Source organism: Oncorhynchus mykiss, chromosome 13 (assembly GCF_057628025.1).
Source record: "Oncorhynchus mykiss isolate SJ-2025 chromosome 13, ASM5762802v1, whole genome shotgun sequence".
NCBI classification, from domain to species: Eukaryota; Metazoa; Chordata; class Actinopteri; order Salmoniformes; family Salmonidae; genus Oncorhynchus; species Oncorhynchus mykiss.
In genome coordinates, this window is record NC_143034.1 from 9387048 (window position 1) to 9413889 (window position 26842).

The 26842-nt window shown below is 41.8% G+C and overlaps 1 protein-coding gene across 10 annotated transcripts in view; it reads right to left on the minus strand.

The window, feature by feature from the left end:
- mad1l1 (mitotic arrest deficient 1 like 1) overlaps positions 1–26842 on the minus strand; it is a 132386-nt gene that overhangs the window by 95467 nt on the left and 10077 nt on the right. For 6 of the 10 annotated variants that reach the window (XM_090195062.1, XM_090195060.1, XM_090195063.1 and 3 more), the window contains 3 exons: positions 26671–26732; positions 4345–4431; positions 757–901 (listed from right to left, as the gene is read on the minus strand). In XM_090195062.1, the coding sequence (XP_090051188.1) occupies positions 757–901; positions 4345–4431; positions 26671–26732 (294 nt within the window). Of the gene's footprint in view, positions 1–756; positions 902–991; positions 1068–1405; positions 1482–4344; positions 4432–26670; positions 26733–26842 lie in introns of those variants that run through there. The other 4 variants (XM_090195068.1, XM_090195066.1, XM_090195069.1 and 1 more) reach the window with 2 other exon arrangements.

A 26842-nucleotide genomic window follows, 5' to 3' on the forward strand; every position in this document is an offset into this window, starting at 1 on the left:
AGATGTCCTACTCAGGACGCTTACTGTGACCCCCACCACACGGTTGTGTGTTGCCCAAACTAAACTAAGTGTCTGCCCCGCTGGCTACTGACTGTCTATTAAGACGTAATAAAATGTACTCTGTCTGTCTGTCTATATCTATATATCTTAATAACAAATCACTCAGGTCAACTGATAACACACACACACAGATAACAGTCCCATTTAGCATTTTATTATTTTCATACATTTTTTATTTATTTATATAAACAAAATTGGTTTTGGTCAACTTATCTGTTGTGATAATAGGATTCTACCACGTCAACACACACACACACATATACACACACACACACACACCCCCCCCTGTCTACTCGGATTAAAGAGCGTGTTGGCTAATATGAAAGAGACGATGATGAGAAACATTAAGCAGCCTAAAGCAGGTTGTGTCTCTTATCCAAGACCTCCACCAACAGTCGCTGTATCACAGAGCCGTCAGTTCCATGTAGACTGTCTGAGCCTCCTTAAAAGGGGGACGTCAGGATACTGGTAGGGGCCCTTAATCTACTTCCCCAGAGTCACATGAACTCCTGGATACCATGTAGATGGTCTCCACAGGCAGTTGCTATCTAGCGAAAATGCTAACTAGCGTTAGCGCAATGATAAAGCCTACTGTAGTTAGCGTCGGCTCGCTAAACCACCTCTTAACTTCCTTCAGAACGGACACAGAGACATAGCAGTTTCCACCAGTTGATCTGACACACAAACACACACTACCTTGGTGAGCAGCAACACTCTCTTCTGTAGTCGTCTGACCAGTGATTCCTGGGTCTCTCTCTTCTTCTGTTCTTCCAGAGATTTAGAACGTAGCGACAACAGCTCCCCCTGGAGGTCAGCCTTAGACCGCTCCACTGACCTACAGCTGGGGGGGAGGAGAGAGCTTTAGAATGTAGACAACAGCTCCCCCTGGAGGCCAGCCTGAGAACGCTCCACTGACCTACAGCTGTGGAGGGAGGAGGGGAGAGCTTTAGAATGTAGACAACAGCTCCCCCTGGAGGTCAGCCTTAGACCGCTCCACTGACCTACAGCTGTGGAGGGAGGGGAGAGCTTTAGAATGTAGACAACAGCTCCCCCTGGAGGCCAGCCTGAGAACGCTCCACTGACCTACAGCTGGGGGGAGGAGAGAGCTTTAGAATGTAGACAACAGCTCCCCCTGGAGGCCAGCCTGAGAACGCTCCACTGACCTACAGCTGGGGGGAGGAGAGAGCTTTAGAATGTAGACAACAGCTCCCCCTGGAGGCCAGCCTGAGAACGCTCCACTGACCTACAGCTGGGGGGAGGAGAGAGCTTTAGAATGTAGACAACAGCTCCCCCTGGATGCCAGCCTGAGAACGCTCCACTGATCGACAGCTGGGGAGGGGAGGAGGAGGGGGGGAGAGCTTTAAAATGTAGACAACAGCTCCCCCTGGAGGCCAGCCTTAGACCGCTCCACTGACCTACAGCTGGGGGGGGAAGGAGAAGGACAAGGGGGGGAGAGGGGGACTCTAAACCCCCCTTCTTTCCCTTCAGTCCCTCTTAATGGGTGTGTTCCATTAATAATACATTGTCCGTAAGCGTGCTCCTGTTCACTGCTTCCCACAAATCTTAAAGCATTGGATTGGGAGGAATGAACAAGAGGACGCTTCCACCATGCTTCACTAAACCTCTTTTCCTTTCAAATCAGTGAAGGGAAGTGAACACAGAGGAAGGAGAGATATCCTCCCTGTTCTCTCTACTTTCCTCAGTGCTTCTCGTTCCGGCTTCCTCCTCCTCCCTCTCCACCCCTCCCCCCTGCACTCCATCTCTCCTCGTTATCTAGTGCTTCTAAACAGTGTTATATTTCATAATTAGCTCCGTATGGATCAAGAGAGGGTAGCTCGTTAGCTAACGACTAGCACAAACACACACACACAGAAACACACACCTCTATGCTGGGGATTAGTGTAGCGGTGCTAACGAAGTCAAGATGAGTCTAATTAGCTGTCTGACTATTTAGATCAAACCCACACTACTGGGGGAGAGAAAGAAGGAGAGCTGGGGAGGGGGAGAGAGAGAAGGAGAGCTGGGGAAGGAGGGGGAGAGAAAGAAGGAGAGCTGGGGAGGGGGAGAGAAAGAAGGAGAGCTGGGGAGGGGGAGAGAAAGAAGGAGAGCTGGGGAGGGGGAGAGGTGGACACGATAGAGAGAAGGAGAGCTGAAGGAGGAGGAGACACTAACTAAACAGAGCATCTGATACCTATAGTTCTACAGCACGCTAACTAAACAGAGCATCTGATACCTATATTACTATAGCACGCTAACTAAACAGAGCACCTGATACCTATAGTACTATAGCACGCTAACTAAACAGAGCATCTGATACCTATAGTTCTATAGCACGCTAACTAAACAGAGCATCTGATACCTATAGTTCTATAGCACGCTAACTAAACAGAGCATCTGATACCTATAGTACTATAGCACGCTAACTAAACAGAGCATCTGATACCTATAGGACTATAGTACTATAGCACGCTAACTAAACAGAGCATCTGATACCTATAGTTCTATAGCACGCTAACTAAACAGAGCATCTGATACCTATAGTACTATAGCACGCTAACTAAACAGAGCATCTGATACCTATAGGACTATAGTACTATAGCACGCTAACTAAACAGAGCACCTGATACCTATAGTTCTATAGCACGCTAACTAAACAGAGCATCTGATACCTATAGTTCTATAGCACGCTAACTAAACAGAGCATCTGATACCTATAGTTCTATAGCACGCTAACTAAACAGAGCATCTGATACCTATAGCACGCTAACTAAACAGAGCACCTGATACCTATAGTTCTATAGCACGCTAACTAAACAGAGCACCTGATACCTATAGTTCTATAGCACACTAACTAAACAGAGCATCTGATACCTATAGTTCTATAGCACGCTAACTAAACAGAGCATCTGATACCTATAGTTCTATAGCACGCTAACTAAACAGAGCATCTGATACCTATAGTTCTATAGCACGCTAACTAAACAGAGCATCTGATACCTATAGTTCTATAGCACGCTAACTAAACAGAGCACCTGATACCTATAGTACTATAGCACGCTAACTAAACAGAGCATCTGATACCTATAGTTCTATAGTACTATAGCACGCTAACTAAACAGAGCATCTGATACCTATAGTTCTATAGCACGCTAACTAAACAGAGCATCTGATACCTATAGTACTATAGCACGCTAACTAAACAGAGCATCTGATACCTATAGTTCTATAGCACGCTAACTAAACAGAGCATCTGATACCTATAGCACGCTAACTAAACAGAGCACCTGATACCTATAGTTCTATAGCACGCTAACTAAACAGAGCATCTGATACCTATAGTTCTATAGCACGCTAACTAAACAGAGCATCTGATACCTATAGTTCTATAGCACGCTAACTAAACAGAGCATCTGATACCTATAGTTCTATAGCACGCTAACTAAACAGAGCATCTGATACCTATAGTTCTATAGCACGCTAACTAAACAGAGCATCTGATACCTATAGTACTATAGCACGCTAACTAAACAGAGCACCTGATACCTATAGTTCTATAGCACGCTAACTAAACAGAGCACCTGATACCTATAGTTCTATAGCACGCTAACTAAACAGAGCATCTGATACCTATAGGACTATAGCACGCTAACTAAACAGAGCATCTGATACCGATAGTTCTATAGCACGCTAACTAAACAGAGCATCTGATACCTATAGTTCTATAGCACGCTAACTAAACAGAGCATCTGATACCTATAGTTCTATAGCACGCTAACTAAACAGAGCATCTGATACCTATAGTTCTATAGCACGCTAACTAAACAGAGCACCTGATACCTATAGTACTATAGCACGCTAACTAAACAGAGCACCTGATACCTATAGTACTATAGCACGCTAACTAAACAGAGCATCTGATACCTATAGTTCTATAGCACGCTAACTAAACAGAGTATCTGATACCTATAGTACTATAGCACGCTAACTAAACAGAGCATCTGATACCTATAGGACTATAGTACTATAGCACACTAACTAAACAGAGCATCTGATACCTATAGTTCTATAGCACGCTAACTAAACAGAGCATCTGATACCTATAGCATGCTAACTAAACAGAGCACCTGATACCTATAGCATGCTAACTAAACAGAGCACACTAACTACACTGAACCGTGTCTCATGAGCTAGTGAGCGTTTGTCCTTTGCCAAGATAATCAATCCATTCACCTGACAGGTGTGGTATATGAAGAAGCTGATGAAGCATCATGATGTGTGTGTTACCTGCTGGTGAGAGTGTAGTTGTGTTGTTTGACAGCGATCTCTCGTTGTTGGATCTGAATCACCTCTCTGGACAGATCCTCTGGTGTCCTGCAGGGGACACAACACATAGTTAACACACTGGACAGAGGAGAGAGGAGGAGAGAGGAGGAGAGAGGGAAGAGAGAGCAGGGGAGGAGGAGGAGAGAGGGAAGAGAGAGCAGGGGAGGAGGAGAGAGGGAAGAGAGAGCAGGGGAGGAGAGGGAAGAGAGGAGGAGAGAAGGAAGAGAGATGAGGACTAATTAGTGTGAGGGAACAGACAGATAGGTAGGTTCTAAAGAGATCACACAGCTTGTCAAAGTGCTCCAGTCTCCAGTCCTAAAGCTTAACTGATGGAGCTCGACTACAGCAGCTCAATTAACCCCGTCGGTCTCCCAAGTAGCACCCTATTCCCTATATAGAACACTACTATAGACCAGAGCCCTATTCCCTATATAGAACACTACTATAGACCAGAGCCCTATTCCCTATATAGAACACTACTATAGACCAGAGCCCTATTCCCTATATAGTACACTACTATAGACCAGGGCCCTATTCCCCATATAGAACACTACTATAGACCAGAGCCCTATTCCCTATATAGAACACTACTATAGACCAGAGCCCTATTCCCTATATAGAACACTACTATAGACCAGAGCCCTATTCCCTATATAGAACACTACTATAGACCAGAGCCCTATTCCCTATATAGAACACTACTATAGACCAGAGCCCTATTCCCTATATAGAACACTACTATAGACCAGAGCCCTATTCCCTATATAGAACACTACTATAGACCAGAGCCCTATTCCCTATATAGAACACTACTTTTGCCCAGAGCCCTATTCCCTATATAGTACACTACTATAGACCAGGGCCCTATTCCCTATATAGAACACTACTATAGACCAGAGCCCTATTCCCTATATAGAACACTACTATAGACCAGAGCCCTATTCCCTATATAGAACACTACTATAGACCAGAGCCCTATTCCCTATATAGTACACTACTTTTGCCCAGAGCCCTATTCCCTATATAGTACACTACTATAGACCAGGGCCCTATTCCCTATATAGAACACTACTATAGACCAGAGCCCTATTCCCTATATAGTACACTACTATAGACCAGAGCCCTATTCCCTATATAGTACACTACTTTAGACCAGAGCCATATTCCCTATATAGTGCACTACTTTTGCCCAGAGCCCTATTCCCTATATAGTGCACTACTATAGACCAGGGCCCATAGGGAATCGGGTGCCATTTGGGATAATTGCTGAATCTAAACTCTCCGGAAGATTCTATTCTTTCAAGTCCTTAAAAGACTAACTATTAAAATGATTTCCACCAGCTTCCCTTCTCCTCAAATTACAGTCTGGAGCAGTGGTTACTACCCTGTTAAACACTGTGACAGTTTATTACTGGTTACTACCCTGTTAAACACCGTGACAGTTTATTACTGGTTACTACCCTGTTAAACACCGTGACAGTTTATTACTGGTCACTACCCTGTTAAACACCGTGACAGTTTATTACTGGTTACTACCCTGTTAAACACCGTGACAGTTTATTACTGGTTACTACCCTGTTAAACACCGTGACAGTTTATTACTGGTTACTACCCTGTTAAACACAGTGACAGTTTATTACTGGTTACTACCCTGTTAAACACCGTGACAGTTTATTACTGGTTACTACCCTGTTAAACACCGTGACAGTTTATTACTGGTTACTACCCTGTTAAACACCGTGACAGTTTATTACTGGTTACTACCCTGTTAAACACCGTGACAGTTTATTACTGGTTACTACCCTGTTAAACACCGTGACAGTTTATTACTGGTTACTACCCTGTTAAACACCGTGACAGTTTATTACTGGTTACTACCCTGTTAAACACCGTGACAGTTTATTACTGGTTACTACCCTGTTAAACACCGTGACAGTTTATTACTGGTTACTACCCTGTTAAACACCGTGACAGTTTATTACTGGTTACTACCCTGTTAAAAACACTGACAGTTTATTACTGGTTACTACCCTGTTAAAAACACTGACAGTTTATTACTGGTTACTACCCTGTTAAACACCGTGACAGTTTATTACTGGTTACTACCCTGTTAAACACCGTGACAGTTTATTACTGGTTACTACCCTGTTAAACACTGTGACAGTTTATTACTGGTTACTACCCTGTTAAACACTGTGACAGTTTATTACTGGTTACTACCCTGTTAAACACCGTGACAGTTTATTACTGGTCACTACCCTGTTAAACACAGTGACAGTTTATTACTGGTTACTACCCTGTTAAACACTGTGACAGTTTATTACTGGTTACTACCCTGTTAAACACTGACAGTTTATTACTGGTTACTACCCTGTTAAACACCGTGACAGTTTATTACTGGTTACTACCCTGTTAAACACCGTGACAGTTTATTACTGGTTACTACCCTGTTAAACACCGTGACAGTTTATTACTGGTTACTACCCTGTTAAACACCGTGACAGTTTATTACTGGTTACTACCCTGTTAAACACCGTGACAGTTTATTACTGGTTACTACCCTGTTAAACACCGTGACAGTTTATTACTGGTTACTACCCTGTTAAACACCGTGACAGTTTATTACTGGTTACTACCCTGTTAAAACACCGTGACAGTTTATTACTGGTTACTACCCTGTTAAACACCATGACAGTTTATTACTGGTTACTACCCTGTTAAACACCGTGACAGTTTATTACTGGTTACTACCCTGTTAAACACCGTGACAGTTTATTACTGGTTACTACCCTGTTAAACACAGTGACAGTTTATTACTGGTTACTACCCTGTTAAACACAGTGACAGTTTATTACTGGTTACTACCCTGTTAAACACCATGACAGTTTATTACTGGTTACTACCCTGTTAAAAACACTGTGACAGTTTATTACTGGTTACTACCCTGTTAAACACCGTGACAGTTTATTAAAATTATTTCCACCAGCTTCCCTTCTCCTCAAATTACACAGTCTGGAGCAGTGGTTACTACCCTGTTAAACACCATGACAGTTTATTACTGGTTACTACCCTGTTAAACACCGTGACAGTTTATTACTGGTTACTACCCTGTTAAACACAGTGACAGTTTATTAAAATTATTTCCACCAGCTTCCCTTCTCCTCAAATTACACAGTCTGGAGCAGTGGTTACTACCCTGTTAAACACCATGACAGTTTATTACTGGTTACTACCCTGTTAAACACCGTGACAGTTTATTACTGGTTACTACCCTGTTAAACACGTGACAGTTTATTACTGGTTACTACCCTGTTAAACACCGTGACAGTTTATTACTGGTTACTACCCTGTTAAACACCGTGACAGTTTATTACTGGTTACTACCCTGTTAAACACCGTGACAGTTTATTACTGGTTACTACCCTGTTAAACACTGACAGTTTATTACTGGTTACTACCCTGTTAAACACTGTGACAGTTTATTACTGGTTACTACCCTGTTAAAACACTGTGACAGTTTATTACTGGTTACTACCCTGTTAAACACCGTGACAGTTTATTACTGGTTACTACCCTGTTAAACACCATGACAGTTTATTACTGGTTACTACCCTGTTAAACACCATGACAGTTTATTACTGGTTACTACCCTGTTAAACACCGTGACAGTTTATTACTGGTTACTACCCTGTTAAACACCATGACAGTTTATTACTGGTTACTACCCTGTTAAACACCATGACAGTTTATTACTGGTTACTACCCTGTTAAACACCATGACAGTTTATTACTGGTTACTACCCTGTTAAACACCGTGACAGTTTATTACTGGTCACTACCCTGTTAAACACCGTGACAGTTTATTACTGGTTACTACCCTGTTAAACACCGTGACAGTTTATTACTGGTTACTACCCTGTTAAACACCATGACAGTTTATTACTGGTTACTACCCTGTTAAACACCGTGACAGTTTATTACTGGTTACTACCCTGTTAAACACAGTGACAGTTTATTACTGGTTACTACCCTGTTAAACACCGTGACAGTTTATTACTGGTCACTACCCTGTTAAACACTGACAGTTTATTACTGGTTACTACCCTGTTAAACACTGTGACAGTTTATTACTGGTTACTACCCTGTTAAACACCGTGACAGTTTATTACTGGTCACTACCCTGTTAAACACTGACAGTTTATTACTGGTTACTACCCTGTTAAACACCGTGACAGTTTATTACTGGTTACTACCCTGTTAAACACCGTGACAGTTTATTACTGGTTACTACCCTGTTAAACACTGACAGTTTATTACTGGTTACTACCCTGTTAAACACTGACAGTTTATTACTGGTTACTACCCTATTAAACACTGTGACAGTTTATTACTGGTTACTACCCTGTTAAACACCGTGACAGTTTATTACTGGTTACTACCCTGTTAAACACTGACAGTTTATTACTGGTTACTACCCTGTTAAACACAGTGACAGTTTATTACTGGTTACTACCCTGTTAAACACCGTGACAGTTTATTACTGGTTACTACCCTGTTAAACACTGACAGTTTATTACTGGTTACTACCCTGTTAAACACCGTGACAGTTTATTACTGGTTACTACCCTGTTAAACACCGTGACAGTTTATTACTGGTTACTACCCTGTTAAACACCGTGACAGTTTATTACTGGTTACTACCCTGTTAAACACTGACAGTTTATTACTGGTTACTACCCTGTTAAACACCGTGACAGTTTATTACTGGTTACTACCCTTTTAAACACTGTGACAGTTTATTACTGGTTACTACCCTGTTAAACACCGTGACAGTTTATTACTGGTTACTACCCTGTTAAACACCGTGACAGTTTATTACTGGTTACTACCCTGTTAAACACCGTGACAGTTTATTACTGGTTACTACCCTGTTAAACACTGACAGTTTATTACTGGTTACTACCCTGTTAAACACCGTGACAGTTTATTACTGGTTACTACCCTGTTAAACACCGTGACAGTTTATTACTGGTTACTACCCTGTTAAACACAGTGACAGTTTATTACTGGTTACTACCCTGTTAAAAACACTGTGACAGTTTATTACTGGTTACTACCCTGTTAAACACAGTGACAGTTTATTACTGGTTACTACCCTGTTAAACACTGACCGTTTATTACTGGTTACTACCCTGTTAAACACTGTGACAGTTTATTACTGGTTACTACCCTGTTAAACACTGTGACAGTTTATTACTGGTTACTACCCTGTTAAACACCGTGACAGTTTATTACTGGTTACTACCCTGTTAAACACCGTGACAGTTTATTACTGGTTACTACCCTGTTAAAAACACTGACAGTTTATTACTGGTTACTACCCTGTTAAACACCGTGACAGTTTATTACTGGTTACTACCCTGTTAAAACACCGTGACAGTTTATTACTGGTTACTACCCTGTTAAACACCGTGACAGTTTATTACTGGTTACTACCCTGTTAAACACCGTGACAGTTTATTACTGGTTACTACCCTGTTAAACACACTGACAGTTTATTACTGGTTACTACCCTGTTAAAACACCGTGACAGTTTATTACTGGTTACTACCCTGTTAAACACCATGACAGTTTATTACTGGTTACTACCCTGTTAAACACTGTGACAGTTTATTACTGGTTACTACCCTGTTAAACACCGTGACAGTTTATTACTGGTTACTACCCTGTTAAACACCGTGACAGTTTATTACTGGTTACTACCCTGTTAAACACCATGACAGTTTATTACTGGTTACTACCCTGTTAAACACAGTGACAGTTTATTACTGGTTACTACCCTATTAAACACCATGACAGTTTATTACTGGTTACTACCCTGTTAAACACCATGACAGTTTATTACTGGTTACTACCCTGTTAAACACCGTGACAGTTTATTACTGGTTACTACCCTGTTAAACACCATGACAGTTTATTACTGGTTACTACCCTGTTAAACACCGTGACAGTTTATTACTGGTTACTACCCTGTTAAACACCGTGACAGTTTATTACTGGTTACTACCCTGTTAAACACCGTGACAGTTTATTACTGGTTACTACCCTGTTAAAAACACTGACAGTTTATTACTGGTTACTACCCTGTTAAACACCGTGACAGTTTATTACTGGTTACTACCCTGTTAAAACACCGTGACAGTTTATTACTGGTTACTACCCTGTTAAACACCGTGACAGTTTATTACTGGTTACTACCCTGTTAAACACCGTGACAGTTTATTACTGGTTACTACCCTGTTAAACACACTGACAGTTTATTACTGGTTACTACCCTGTTAAAACACCGTGACAGTTTATTACTGGTTACTACCCTGTTAAACACTGTGACAGTTTATTACTGGTTACTACCCTGTTAAACACCATGACAGTTTATTACTGGTTACTACCCTGTTAAACACTGTGACAGTTTATTACTGGTTACTACCCTGTTAAACACTGACAGTTTATTACTGGTTACTACCCTGTTAAACACCGTGACAGTTTATTACTGGTTACTACCCTGTTAAACACCATGACAGTTTATTACTGGTTACTACCCTGTTAAACACCGTGACAGTTTATTACTGGTTACTACCCTGTTAAACACTGACAGTTTATTACTGGTTACTACCCTGTTAAACACCGTGACAGTTTATTACTGGTTACTACCCTGTTAAAAACACTGACAGTTTATTACTGGTTACTACCCTGTTAAACACCGTGACAGTTTATTACTGGTTACTACCCTGTTAAAACACCGTGACAGTTTATTACTGGTTACTACCCTGTTAAACACTGACAGTTTATTACTGGTTACTACCCTGTTAAACACCGTGACAGTTTATTACTGGTTACTACCCTGTTAAACACTGACAGTTTATTACTGGTTACTACCCTGTTAAACACCATGACAGTTTATTACTGGTTACTACCCTGTTAAACACTGACAGTTTATTACTGGTTACTACCCTGTTAAACACAGTGACAGTTTATTACTGGTTACTACCCTGTTAAACACTGTGACAGTTTATTACTGGTTACTACCCTGTTAAACACTGACAGTTTATTACTGGTTACTACCCTGTTAAACACCGTGACAGTTTATTACTGGTTACTACCCTGTTAAAAACACTGACAGTTTATTACTGGTTACTACCCTGTTAAACACCGTGACAGTTTAATACTGGTTACTACCCTGTTAAAACACTGTGACAGTTTATTACTGGTTACTACCCTGTTAAACACCGTGACAGTTTATTACTGGTTACTACCCTGTTAAACACCGTGACAGTTTATTACTGGTTACTACCCTGTTAAACACACTGACAGTTTATTACTGGTTACTACCCTGTTAAAACACCGTGACAGTTTATTACTGGTTACTACCCTGTTAAACACCGTGACAGTTTATTACTGGTTACCACCCTTTTAAACACCGTGACAGTTTATTACTGGTTACTACCCTGTTAAACACCGTGACAGTTTATTACTGGTTACTACCCTGTTAAACACCGTGACAGTTTATTACTGGTTACTACCCTGTTAAACACTGACAGTTTATTACTGGTTACTACCCTGTTAAACACCGTGACAGTTTATTACTGGTTACTACCCTGTTAAACACCGTGACAGTTTATTACTGGTTACTACCCTGTTAAACACAGTGACAGTTTATTACTGGTTACTACCCTGTTAAAAACACTGTGACAGTTTATTACTGGTTACTACCCTGTTAAACACCGTGACAGTTTATTACTGGTTACCACCCTTTTAAACACCGTGACAGTTTATTACTGGTTACTACCCTGTTAAACACCGTGACAGTTTATTACTGGTTACTACCCTGTTAAACACCGTGACAGTTTATTACTGGTTACTACCCTGTTAAACACTGACAGTTTATTACTGGTTACTACCCTGTTAAACACCGTGACAGTTTATTACTGGTTACTACCCTGTTAAACACCGTGACAGTTTATTACTGGTTACTACCCTGTTAAACACAGTGACAGTTTATTACTGGTTACTACCCTGTTAAAAACACTGTGACAGTTTATTACTGGTTACTACCCTGTTAAACACCGTGACAGTTTATTACTGGTTACTACCCTGTTAAACACCGTGACAGTTTATTACTGGTTACTACCCTGTTAAACACAGTGACAGTTTATTACTGGTTACTACCCTGTTAAAAACACTGTGACAGTTTATTACTGGTTACTACCCTGTTAAACACCGTGACAGTTTATTACTGGTTACTACCCTGTTAAACACAGTGACAGTTTATTACTGGTTACTACCCTGTTAAACACTGTGACAGTTTATTACTGGTTACTACCCTGTTAAACACTGACAGTTTATTACTGGTTACTACCCTGTTAAACACCATGACAGTTTATTACTGGTTACTACCCTGTTAAACACTGACAGTTTATTACTGGTTACTACCCTGTTAAACACTGACAGTTTATTACTGGTTACTACCCTGTTAAACACCGTGACAGTTTATTACTGGTTACTACCCTGTTAAACACCGTGACAGTTTATTACTGGTTACTACCCTGTTAAACACCGTGACAGTTTATTACTGGTTACTACCCTGTTAAACACTGTGACAGTTTATTACTGGTTACTACCCTGTTAAACACCGTGACAGTTTATTACTGGTTACTACCCTGTTAAACACCGTGACAGTTTATTACTGGTTACTACCCTGTTAAACACCGTGACAGTTTATTACTGGTTACTACCCTGTTAAAAACACTGACAGTTTATTACTGGTTACTACCCTGTTAAACACTGTGACAGTTTATTACTGGTTACTACCCTGTTAAACACCGTGACAGTTTATTACTGGTTACTACCCTGTTAAACACCGTGACAGTTTATTACTGGTTACTACCCTGTTAAAAACACTGTGACAGTTTATTACTGGTTACTACCCTGTTAAACACTGTGACAGTTTATTACTGGTTACTACCCTGTTAAACACCGTGACAGTTTAACTGAACAGACATATATAAACTCAACATGTAAAGTGTTGCTCCCATGTTTCATGAGCTGAACTAAACCATCACAGGAAATGTTCCATACGCACAAAACAAACAAAGCTGATTTCTCTCAAAGTGTATAATAATCCATCCACCTGACAGGTGTGGCATATCAAGAAGCTGATTAAACAGCAGGATCATTACACAGGTGCACCTTGTGCTGGGGGGACAATAATAAAAACGGCCACTAAAATGTGCAGTCGTGTCAAACACAACGCCACAGGCGTCTCAAGTTGAGGGAGCGTGCAATTCGCACGTTGACTACAGGAATGTCAACTAGAGCTGTTGCCAGAGAATTGAATGTTCATTTCTCTACCATAAACCACCTCCAATGTCATTTTAGAGAATTTTTTACATCCAACCAGCCTCATAACCGCAGACCATACGTATGACGCTGTGTGGGCGAGCGGTTTGCTGATGTCAACGTTGTGAACAGAGGGCCCAATGCTGGCGGGTTGGGGTTATGGTATAGGCAGGCAGGCATAAGCTACGGACAATGAACACAATGGCAATTTGAAGGCACGAAAATACCCTCTCGAGATCCTGATGCCCATTGTGAGGCATCTTTTGACCAACGGGTGCATATCTGGTCTAATGAATTGTAACTCAACAAAATCAATGAAATGATGCATGTTTATATTTTTGTTCAGTACATTTACTAGTAATGACCTCCATCTCATCTGACCCCAACTGCAAAAAATAAAAATAAAATGTGACAAACCTTAAAATAGGGTTTATTAACCTAATTCATGATGGTTAAATGTGTGTGTACCACTTTAAGAGCATCCCGCAAATCTGGGCTAGAAAAAAACCCGAATATCTCTCAGATAAAAAGTGTGGACACAAAACCGTCTGTTTCTATGCCAGAGGCTGTGGTACAGCTACACCCTATAGACATACAGTATATTAACCTGTGTGTGGTACAGCTACACCCTATAGACATACAGTATATTAACCTGTGTGTGGTACAGCTACACCCAGAGACATACAGTATATTAACCTGTGTGTGGTATAGCTACACCCTATAGACATACAGTATATTAACCTGTGTGTGGTACAGCTACACCCTATAGACATACAGTATATTAACCTGTGTGTGGTACAGCTACACCCAGAGACATACAGTATATTAACCTGTGTGTGGTACAGCTACACCCTATAGACATACAGTATATTAACCTGTGTGTGGTACAGCTATACCCTATAGACATACAGTATATTAACCTGTGTGTGGTACAGCTACACCCAGAGACATACAGTATATTAACCTGTGTGTGGTACAGCTACACCCTATAGACATACAGTATATTAACCTGTGTGTGGTACAGCTACACCCAGAGACATACAGTATATTAACCTGTGTGATACAGCTACACCCTATAGACATACAGTATATTAACCTGTGTGTGGTACAGCTACACCCTATAGACATACAGTATATTAACCTGTGTGATACAGCTACACCCTATAGACATACAGTATATTAACCTGTGTGTGGTACAGCTACACCCTATAGACATACAGTATATTAACCTGTGTGTGGTACAGCTACACCCTATAGACATACAGTATATTAACCTGTGTGTGGTACAGCTACACCCTATAGACATACAGTATATTAACCTGTGTGTGGTACAGCTACACCCTATAGACATACAGTATATTAACCTGTGTGTGGTACAGCTACACCCTATAGACATACAGTATATTAACCTGTGTGTGGTACAGCTACACCCTATAGACATACAGTATATTAACCTGTGTGTGGTACAGCTACACCCTATAGACATACAGTATATTAACCTGTGTGTGGTACAGCTACACCCAGAGACATACAGTATATTAACCTGTGTGTGGTACAGCTACACCCTATAGACATACAGTATATTAACCTGTGTGTGGTACAGCTACACCCTATAGACATACAGTATATTAACCTGTGTGTGGTACAGCTACGCCCAGAGACATACAGTATATTAACCTGTGTGTGGTACAGCTACACCCTATAGACATACAGTATATTAACCTGTGTGTGGTACAGCTACACCCAGAGACATACAGTATATTAACCTGTGTGTGGTACAGCTACACCCAGAGACATACAGTATATTAACCTGTGTGTGGTACAGCTACACCCAGAGACATACAGTATATTAACCTGTGTGATACAGCTACACCCAGAGACATACAGTATATTAACCTGTGTGTGGTACAGCTACACCCAGAGACATACAGTATATTAACCTGTGTGTGATACAGCTACACCCTATAGACATACAGTATATTAACCTGTGTGTGGTACAGCTACACCCAGAGACATACAGTATATTAACCTGTGTGTGGTACAGCTACACCCTATAGACATACAGTATATTAACCTGTGTGTGGTACAGCTACACCCAGAGACATACAGTATATTAACCTGTGTGTGATACAGCTACACCCAGAGACATACAGTATATTAACCTGTGTGTGGTACAGCTACACCCAGAGACATACAGTATATTAACCTGTGTGTGGTACAGCTACACCCAGAGACATACAGTATATTAACCTGTGTGTGATACAGCTACACCCTATAGACATACAGTATATTAACCTGTGTGTGGTACAGCTACACCCAGAGACATACAGTATATTAACCTGTGTGTGGTACAGCTACACCCTATAGACATACAGTATATTAACCTGTGTGTGGTACAGCTACACCCAGAGACATACAGTATATTAACCTGTGTGTGATACAGCTACACCCTATAGACATACAGTATATTAACCTGTGTGATACAGCTATACCCTATAGACATACAGTATATTAACCTGTGTGTGATACAGCTACACCCTATAGACATACAGTATATTAACCTGTGTGTGGTACAGCTACACCCTATAGACATACAGTATATTAACCTGTGTGATACAGCTACACCCTATAGACATACAGTATATTAACCTGTGTGATACAGCTACACCCTATAGACATACAGTATATTAACCTGTGTGTGGTACAGCTACACCCTATAGACATACAGTATATTAACCTGTGTGTGGTACAGCTACACCCTATAGACATACAGTATATTAACCTGTGTGTGATACAGCTACACCCAGAGACATACAGTATATTAACCTGTGTGTGGTACAGCTACACCCTATAGACATACAGTATATTAACCTGTGTGATACAGCTACACCCTATAGACATACAGTATATTAACCTGTGTGTGGTACAGCTACACCCAGAGACATACAGTATATTAACCTGTGTGTGATACAGCTACACCCAGAGACATACAGTATATTAACCTGTGTGTGGTACAGCTACACCCTATAGACATACAGTATATTAACCTGTGTGTGGTACAGCTACACCCAGAGACATACAGTATATTAACCTGTGTGTGATACAGCTACACCCAGAGACATACAGTATATTAACCTGTGTGTGGTAAAGCTACACCCAGAGACATACAGTATATTAACCTGTGTGATACAGCTACACCCTATAGACATACAGTATATTAACCTGTGTGTGATACAGCTACACCCAGAGACATACAGTATATTAACCTGTGTGATACAGCTACACCCTATAGACATACAGTATATTAACCTGTGTGATACAGCTACACCCTATAGACATACAGTATATTAACCTGTGTGTGATATACAGTCAATCCCGGAAAATGTTAAGAACTTTTAAAGTTTCTTCAAGTGCAGTCTATAAAACCCTCAGGAGCTCTGATGAAACTGTCTCTCATGAGGACCACCACAGGAAGACCCAGAGTTACCTCTGCTGCAGAGGATAAGTTCATTAAGTTAACTGTCTCTCATGAGGACCACCACAGGAAGACCCAGAGTTACCTCTGCTGCAGAGGATAAGTTCATTAAGTTAACTGTCTCTCATGAGGACCACCACAGGAAGACCCAGAGTTACCTCTGCTGCAGAGGATAAGTTCATTACAGTTAACTGTCTCTCATGAGGACCGCCACAGGAAAGGAAGACCAGGGAGTTACCTCTGCTGCAGAGGATAAGTTCATTACAGTTACCAGCCTCAGAAATTGCAGGCCAAATAAATGCTTCACAGAGTTCAAGTAACAGACACATCTCAACATCAACTGTTCAGAGGAGACTGTGTGAATCAGGCCTTCATGGTTGAATTGCTGCAAAGAAACCACTACTGAAGGACACTATAATAATAATAATAATAAGAAGAGACTTGCTTGGGCCAAGAAACACGAGCAATGAACATTAGACCGGTGGAAATCTGTCCTTTGGTCTGATGAGTCCAAATTTGCAATTTTTGGTTCCAACCGCCGTGTCTTTGTGAGGCGGAGAGTAGGTGAACGGATGATCTCCACATGTGTGGTTCCCACCGTGAAGCACGGAGGAGGAGGTGTGATGGTGCTTTGCTGGTGACAGTGACATAATTGATTTAGAATTCAAGGCACACTTATCCAGCACGACAACCACAGCATTCTGCAGCGATAAACCATCCCCTCTGGTTTGGGCTTAGACCCACTATCATTTGTTTTTCAACAGGACAATGACGTATGGGAGAGGGGGGGGGGGGGGTAATGCTATGTGAGAGTACCGTATGGGAGAGAGGGGGGGGGGGGGGGGGGGGTAATGCTATGTGAGAGTACCGTATGGGAGAGAGGGGGGGGGGGGTAATGCTATGTGAGAGTACTGTATGGGAGAGAGGGGGGGGGTAATGCTATGTGAGAGTACCGTATGGGAGAGAGGGGGGGGGGTAATGCTATGTGAGAGTACCGTATGGGAGAGAGGGGGGGGGGGGGGTAATGCTATGTGAGAGTACCGTATGGGAGAGAGGGGGGGGGGGGGGGTAATGCTATGTGAGAGTACCGTATGGGAGAGAGGGGGGGTAATGCTATGTGAGAGTACCGTATGGGAGAGAGGGGGGGGTAATGCTATGTGAGAGTACTGTATGGGAGAGAGGGGGGGGGTAATGCTATGTGAGAGTACTGTATGGGAGAGAGGGGGGGGGTAATGCTATGTGAGAGTACCGTATGGGAGAGAGGGGGGGGGTAATGCTATGTGAGAGTACCGTATGGGAGAGAGGGGGGGGGGGGGGTAATGCTATGTGAGAGTACCGTATGGGAGAGAGGGGGGGGGGGGTAATGCTATGTGAGAGTACCGTATGGGAGAGAGGGGGGGTAATGCTATGTGAGAGTACCGTATGGGAGAGAGGGGGGGGTAATGCTATGTGAGAGTACCGTATGGGAGAGAGGGGGGGGGGTAATGCTATGTGAGAGTACCGTATGGGAGAGAGGGGGGGGGGGGGGTAATGCTATGTGAGAGTACCGTATGGGAGAGAGGGGGGGGGGGGGGGGGGTAATGCTATGTGAGAGTACCGTATGGGAGAGAGGGGGGGTAATGCTATGTGAGAGTACCGTATGAGAGAGAGGGGGGTAATGCTATGTGAGAGTATCGTATGAGAGAGAGGGGGGGGGGGGGGGGGTAATGCTATGTGAGAGTATCGTATGAGAGAGAGAGGGGGGGGGGGGGGGGTAATGCTATGTGAGAGTATCGTATGAGAGAGAGGGGGGGGGGGGGGTAATGCTATGTGAGAGTATCGTATGGGAGAGAGGGGGGGGGGGGGGGGTAATGCTATGTGAGAGTATCGTATGGGAGAGGGGGGGGGGGGTAATGCTATGTGAGAGTATCGTATGGGAGAGAGGGGGGGGGGTAATGCTATGTGAGAGTATCGTATGGGAGAGGGGGGGGGGGTAATGCTATGTGAGAGTATCGTATGGGAGAGAGGGGGGGGGGGGGGGTAATGCTATGTGAGAGTATCGTATGGGAGAAGGGGGGGGGGGGGGTAATGCTATGTGAGAGTATCGTATGGGAGAGGGGGGGGGGGGGTAATGCTATGTGAGAGTATCGTATGGGAGAGAGGGGGGGTAATGCTATGTGAGAGTACCGTATGGGAGAGGGGGGGGGGGTAATGCTATGTGAGAGTATCGTATGGGAGAGAGGGGGGGGGGGGGGGGTAATGCTATGTGAGAGTACCGTATGGGAGAGAGGGGGGGGGTAATGCTATGTGAGAGTACCGTATGGGAGAGAGGGGGGGGTAATGCTATGTGAGAGTACTGTATGGGAGAGAGGGGGGGGGGGGGTAATGCTATGTGAGAGTACCGTATGGGAGAGAGGGGGGGGGGGGGGTAATGCTATGTGAGAGTACCGTATGGGAGAGAGGGGGGGTAATGCTATGTGAGAGTACCGTATGGGAGAGAGGGGGGGGGGGGGGGTAATGCTATGTGAGAGTATCGTATGGGGGAGAGAACGAGAGAACGTGCACCATTTAACATTCAATTCACACAGTTTATTAGGTACAGCCATGTTTGAGACATAGGATCCGGTGCACCAGGCACTGAGGACCAAATCACGCTCAACGTCTCTCAGGTCACTCATTTTCCCATCCTAACGTTCAATCAAACAGTAACTGAATGCCTCGATGCCTGTCTGCCTGCTTTCTATAGCAAGTCACGTGACTCCCTGTCTGTAGGAGCCATCTATTTTGGTGAACAAGGTGATGTACCTAATAATCTGGCCACTCAGTGTACAACAAACACTGGGGTAGTCATGAGAGAAAAATATAGTGTGTGTGTGTGTGTGTTAGATGCAGTGCAGTGTTTGTAATGTGTCTGATGTGCTTCGCTGCTCATATGGAAACATGCAATCATTCTGTCATTACGGGCTTTCAGCCCAGAACACACACACACACACACACACACACACATAAAGCAAACAAATACAACGTGTCACTCTCTCTTCACAGAGAGAATGAGGCGCCAGTATTTTTCATGACTCAAGAGCTCCACCCAGTGGTGAAATATTATACTAGAGACATTCCACCCAGTGGTGAAATATTATACTAGAGACATTCCACCCAGTGGTGAAATATTATACTAGAGACAGAGACATTCCAGCCAGTGGTGAAATATTATACTAGAGACATTCCTCCCAGTGGTGAAATATTATACTAGAGACATTCCACCCAGTGGTGAAATATTATACTAGAGACATTCCACCCAGTGGTGAAATATTATACTAGAGACATTCCACCCAGTGGTGAAATATTATACTAGAGACATTCCTCCCAGTGGTGAAATATTATACTAGAGACATTCCTCCCAGTGGTGAAATATTATACTAGAGACATTCCTCCCAGTGGTGAAATATTATACTAGAGACATTCCTCCCAGTGGTGAAATATTATACTAGAGACATTCCACCTAGTGGTGAAATATTATACTAGAGACAGAGACATTCCACCCAGTGGTGAAATATTATACTAGAGACATTCCACCCAGGGGTGAAATATTATACTAGAGACATTCCACCCAGGGGTGAAATATTATACTAGAGACAGAGACATTCCTCCCAGTGGTGAAATATTATACTAGAGACAGAGACATTCCACCCAGTGGTGAAATATTATACTAGAGACAGAGACATTCCTCCCAGTGGTGAAATATTATACTAGAGACATTCCTCCCAGTGGTGAAATATTATACTAGAGACATTCTACCCAGTGGTGAAATATTATACTAGAGACATTCCTCCCAGTGGTGAAATATTATACTAGAGACATTCCACCCAGTGGTGAAATATTATACTAGAGACATTCCACCTAGTGGTGAAATATTATACTAGAGACATTCCTCCCAGTGGTGAAATATTATACTAGAGACATTCCTCCCAGTGGTGAAATATTATACTAGAGACATTCCACCCAGTGGTGAAATATTATACTAGAGACAGAGACATTCCACCCAGTGGTGAAATATTATACTAGAGACATTCCACCTAGTGGTGAAATATTATACTAGAGACATTCCTCCCAGTGGTGAAATATTATACTAGAGACATTCCACCTAGTGGTGAAATATTATACTAGAGACATTCCACCCAGTGGTGAAATATTATACTAGAGACATTCCACCCAGTGGTGAAATATTATACTAGAGACAGAGACATTCCACCCAGTGGTGAAATATTATACTAGAGACATTCCTCCCAGTGGTGAAATATTATACTAGAGACATTCCACCCAGTGGTGAAATATTATACTAGAGACAGAGACATTCCACCCAGTGGTGAAATATTATACTAGAGACATTCCACCCAGTGGAGAAATATTATACTAGAGACAGAGACATTCCACCCAGTGGTGAAATATTATACTAGAGACATTCCACCCAGTGGTGAAATATTATACTAGAGACATTCCACCCAGTGGTGAAATATTATACTAGAGACATTCTACCCAGTGGTGAAATATTATACTAGAGACATTCTACCCAGTGGTGAAATATTATACCAGAGACATTCCACCCAGTGGTGAAATATTATACTAGAGACATTCCACCCAGTGGTGAAATATTATACTAGAGACAGAGACATTCCACCCAGTGGTGAAATATTATACTAGAGACAGAGACATTCCACCCAGTGGTGAAATATTATACTAGAGACAGTCCACCCAGTGGTGAAATATTATACTAGAGACATTCTACCCAGTGGTGAAATATTATACCAGAGACATTCCACCCAGTGGTGAAATATTATACCAGAGACATTCCACCCAGTGGTGAAATATTATACTAGAGACATTCCACCCAGTGGTGAAATATTGTACTAGAGACATTCCACCCAGTGGTGAAATATTATACTAGAGACATTCCACCCAGTGGTGAAATATTATACTAGAGACATTCCACCCAGTGGTGAAATATTATACTAGAGACATTCCTCCCAGTGGTGAAATATTGTACTAGAGACATTCCACCCAGTGGTGAAATATTATACTAGAGACATTCCACCCAGTGGTGAAATATTATACTAGAGACAGAGACATTCCACCCAGTGGTGAAATATTATACTAGAGACATTCCACCCAGTGGTGAAATATTATACTAGAGACAGAGACATTCCACCCAGTGGTGAAATATTATACTAGAGACATTCCTCCCAGTGGTGAAATATTGTACTAGAGACATTCCACCCAGTGGTGAAATATTATACTAGAGACATTCCACCCAGTGGTGAAATATTATAATAGAGACATTCCACCCAGTGGTGAAATATTATACTAGAGACAGAGACATTCCACCCAGTGGTGAAATATTATACTAGAGACATTCCACCCAGTGGTGAAATATTGTACTAGAGACATTCCACCCAGTGGTGAAATATTATACAAGAGACATTCCACCCAGTGGTGAAATATTATAATAGAGACATTCCACCCAGTGGTGAAATATTATACTAGAGACATTCCACCCAGTGGTGAAATATTATACTAGAGACATTCCTCCCAGTGGTGAAATATTGTACTAGAGACATTCCACCCAGTGGTGAAATATTATACTAGAGACATTCCACCCAGTGGTGAAATATTATACTAGAGACAGAGACATTCCACCCAGTGGTGAAATATTATACTAGAGACATTCCACCCAGTGGTGAAATATTATACTAGAGACATTCCACCCAGTGGTGAAATATTATACTAGAGACATTCCTCCCAGTGGTGAAATATTATACTAGAGACATTCCACCGAGTGGTGAAATATTATACTAGAGACATTCCACCCAGTGGTGAAATATTATACTAGAGACATTCCACCCAGTGGTGAAATATTATACTAGAGACATTCCAGCCAGTGGTGAAATATTATACTAGAGACATTCCACCGAGTGGTGAAATATTATACTAGAGACAGAGACATTCCACCCAGTGGTGAAATATTATACTAGAGACATTCCACCCAGTGGTGAAATATTATACTAGAGACATTCCACCCAGTGGTGAAATATTATACTAGAGACATTCCACCCAGTGGTGAAATATTATACTAGAGACATTCCACCCAGTGGTGAAATATTATACTAGAGACAGAGACATTCCACCAAGTGGTGAAATATTATACTAGAGACAGAGACATTCCAGCCAGTGGTGAAATATTATACTAGAGACAGTCCACCCAGTGGTGAAATATTATACTAGAGACATTCCACCCAGTGGTGAAATATTATACTAGAGACATTCCACCCAGTGGTGAAATATTATACTAGAGACAGAGACATTCCACCCAGTGGTGAAATATTATACTAGAGACATTCCACCCAGTGGTGAAATATTATACTAGAGACAGAGACATTCCAGCCAGTGGTGAAATATTATACTAGAGACATTCCACCCAGTGGTGAAATATTATACTAGAGACAGAGACATTCCAGCCAGTGGTGAAATATTATACTAGAGACATTCCACCCAGTGGTGAAATATTATACTAGAGACAGAGACATTCCACCCAGTGGTGAAATATTATACTAGAGACAGAGACATTCCACCCAGTGGTGAAATATTATACTAGAGACAGTCCACCCAGTGGTGAAATATTATACTAGAGACATTCCACCCAGTGGTGAAATATTATACTAGAGACATTCCACCCAGTGGTGAAATATTATACTAGAGACAGAGACATTCCACCCAGTGGTGAAATATTATACTAGAGACATTCCTCCCAGTGGTGAAATATTGTACTAGAGACATTCCACCCAGTGGTGAAATATTATACTAGAGACATTCCACCCAGTGGTGAAATATTATAATAGAGACATTCCACCCAGTGGTGAAATATTATACTAGAGACAGAGACATTCCACCCAGTGGTGAAATATTATACTAGAGACATTCCACCCAGTGGTGAAATATTGTACTAGAGACATTCCACCCAGTGGTGAAATATTATACAAGAGACATTCCACCCAGTGGTGAAATATTATAATAGAGACATTCCACCCAGTGGTGAAATATTATACTAGAGACATTCCACCCAGTGGTGAAATATTATACTAGAGACATTCCTCCCAGTGGTGAAATATTGTACTAGAGACATTCCACCCAGTGGTGAAATATTATACTAGAGACATTCCACCCAGTGGTGAAATATTATACTAGAGACAGAGACATTCCACCCAGTGGTGAAATATTATACTAGAGACATTCCACCCAGTGGTGAAATATTATACTAGAGACATTCCACCCAGTGGTGAAATATTATACTAGAGACATTCCTCCCAGTGGTGAAATATTATACTAGAGACATTCCACCGAGTGGTGAAATATTATACTAGAGACATTCCACCCAGTGGTGAAATATTATACTAGAGACATTCCACCCAGTGGTGAAATATTATACTAGAGACATTCCAGCCAGTGGTGAAATATTATACTAGAGACATTCCACCGAGTGGTGAAATATTATACTAGAGACATTCCACCCAGTGGTGAAATATTATACTAGAGACAGAGACATTCCACCCAGTGGTGAAATATTATACTAGAGACATTCCACCCAGTGGTGAAATATTATACTAGAGACATTCCACCCAGTGGTGAAATATTATACTAGAGACATTCCACCCAGTGGTGAAATATTATACTAGAGACATTCCACCCAGTGGTGAAATATTATACTAGAGACAGAGACATTCCACCCAGTGGTGAAATATTATACTAGAGACAGAGACATTCCACCCAGTGGTGAAATATTATACTAGAGACAGTCCACCCAGTGGTGAAATATTATACTAGAGACATTCCACCCAGTGGTGAAATATTATACTAGAGACATTCCACCCAGTGGTGAAATATTATACTAGAGACATTCCACCCAGTGGTGAAATATTATACTAGAGACAGAGACATTCCAGCCAGTGGTGAAATATTATACTAGAGACAGTCCACCCAGTGGTGAAATATTATACTAGAGACATTCCACCCAGTGGTGAAATATTATACTAGAGACATTCCACCCAGTGGTGAAATATTATACTAGAGACAGAGACATTCCACCCAGTGGTGAAATATTATACTAGAGACATTCCACCCAGTGGTGAAATATTATACTAGAGACAGAGACATTCCAGCCAGTGGTGAAATATTATACTAGAGACATTCCACCCAGTGGTGAAATATTATACTAGAGACAGAGACATTCCAGCCAGTGGTGAAATATTATTCTAGAGACATTCCACCCAGTGGTGAAATATTATACTAGAGACATTCCACCCAGTGGTGAAATATTATACTAGAGACATTCCACCCAGTGGTGAAATATTATACTAGAGACATTCCAGCCAGTGGTGAAATATTATACTAGAGACATTCCACCCAGTGGTGAAATATTATACTAGAGACAGAGACATTCCACCCAGTGGTGAAATATTATACTAGAGACATTCCACCCAGTGGTGAAATATTATACTAGAGACAGAGACATTCCACCCAGTGGTGAAATATTATACTAGAGACAGAGACATTCCACCCAGTGGTGAAATATTATACTAGAGACATTCCACCCAGTGGTGAAATATTATACTAGAGACAGAGACATTCCACCCAGTGGTGAAATATTATACTAGAGACAGAGACATTCCACCCAGTGGTGAAATATTATACTAGAGACAGAGACATTCCACCCAGTGGTGAAATATTATACTAGAGACATTCCACCCAGTGGTGAAATATTATACTAGAGACATTCCACCCAGTGGTGAAATATTATACTAGAGACATTCCACCCAGTGGTGAAATATTATACTAGAGACATTCCACCCAGTGGTGAAATATTATACTAGAGACATTCCACCCAGTGGTGAAATATTATACTAGAGACATTCCACCCAGTGGTGAAATATTATACTAGAGACAGAGACATTCCACCCAGTGGTGAAATATTATACTAGAGACAGAGACATTCCACCCAGTGGTGAAATATTATACTAGAGACATTCCACCCAGTGGTGAAATATTATACTAGAGACATTCCACCCAGTGGTGAAATATTATACTAGAGACATTCCTCCCAGTGGTGAAATATTATACTAGAGACAGAGACATTCCACCCAGTGGTGAAATATTATACTAGAGACATTCCACCCAGTGGTGAAATATTATACTAGAGACATTCCACCCAGTGGTGAAATATTATACTAGAGACATTCCACCCAGTGGTGAAATATTATACTAGAGACAGAGACATTCCACCCAGTGGTGAAATATTATACTAGAGACATTCCACCCAGTGGTGAAATATTATACTAGAGACATTCCACCCAGTGGTGAAATATTATACTAGAGACATTCCAGCTGACCGTATGTTGAGTCCAGTAGACTGTCCCAGGTTCTCCCAGGCCTGCAGTTTCTGAGACAGTTTCTGAAGGAGGAGAGGAAGGAACAAGATGACACACCAGGGTGTCGGGATTCAAGGTTTCACATTTACAAATTCAACTACTACGCAGATTGTTTCCAACCCTGAGATTTGTT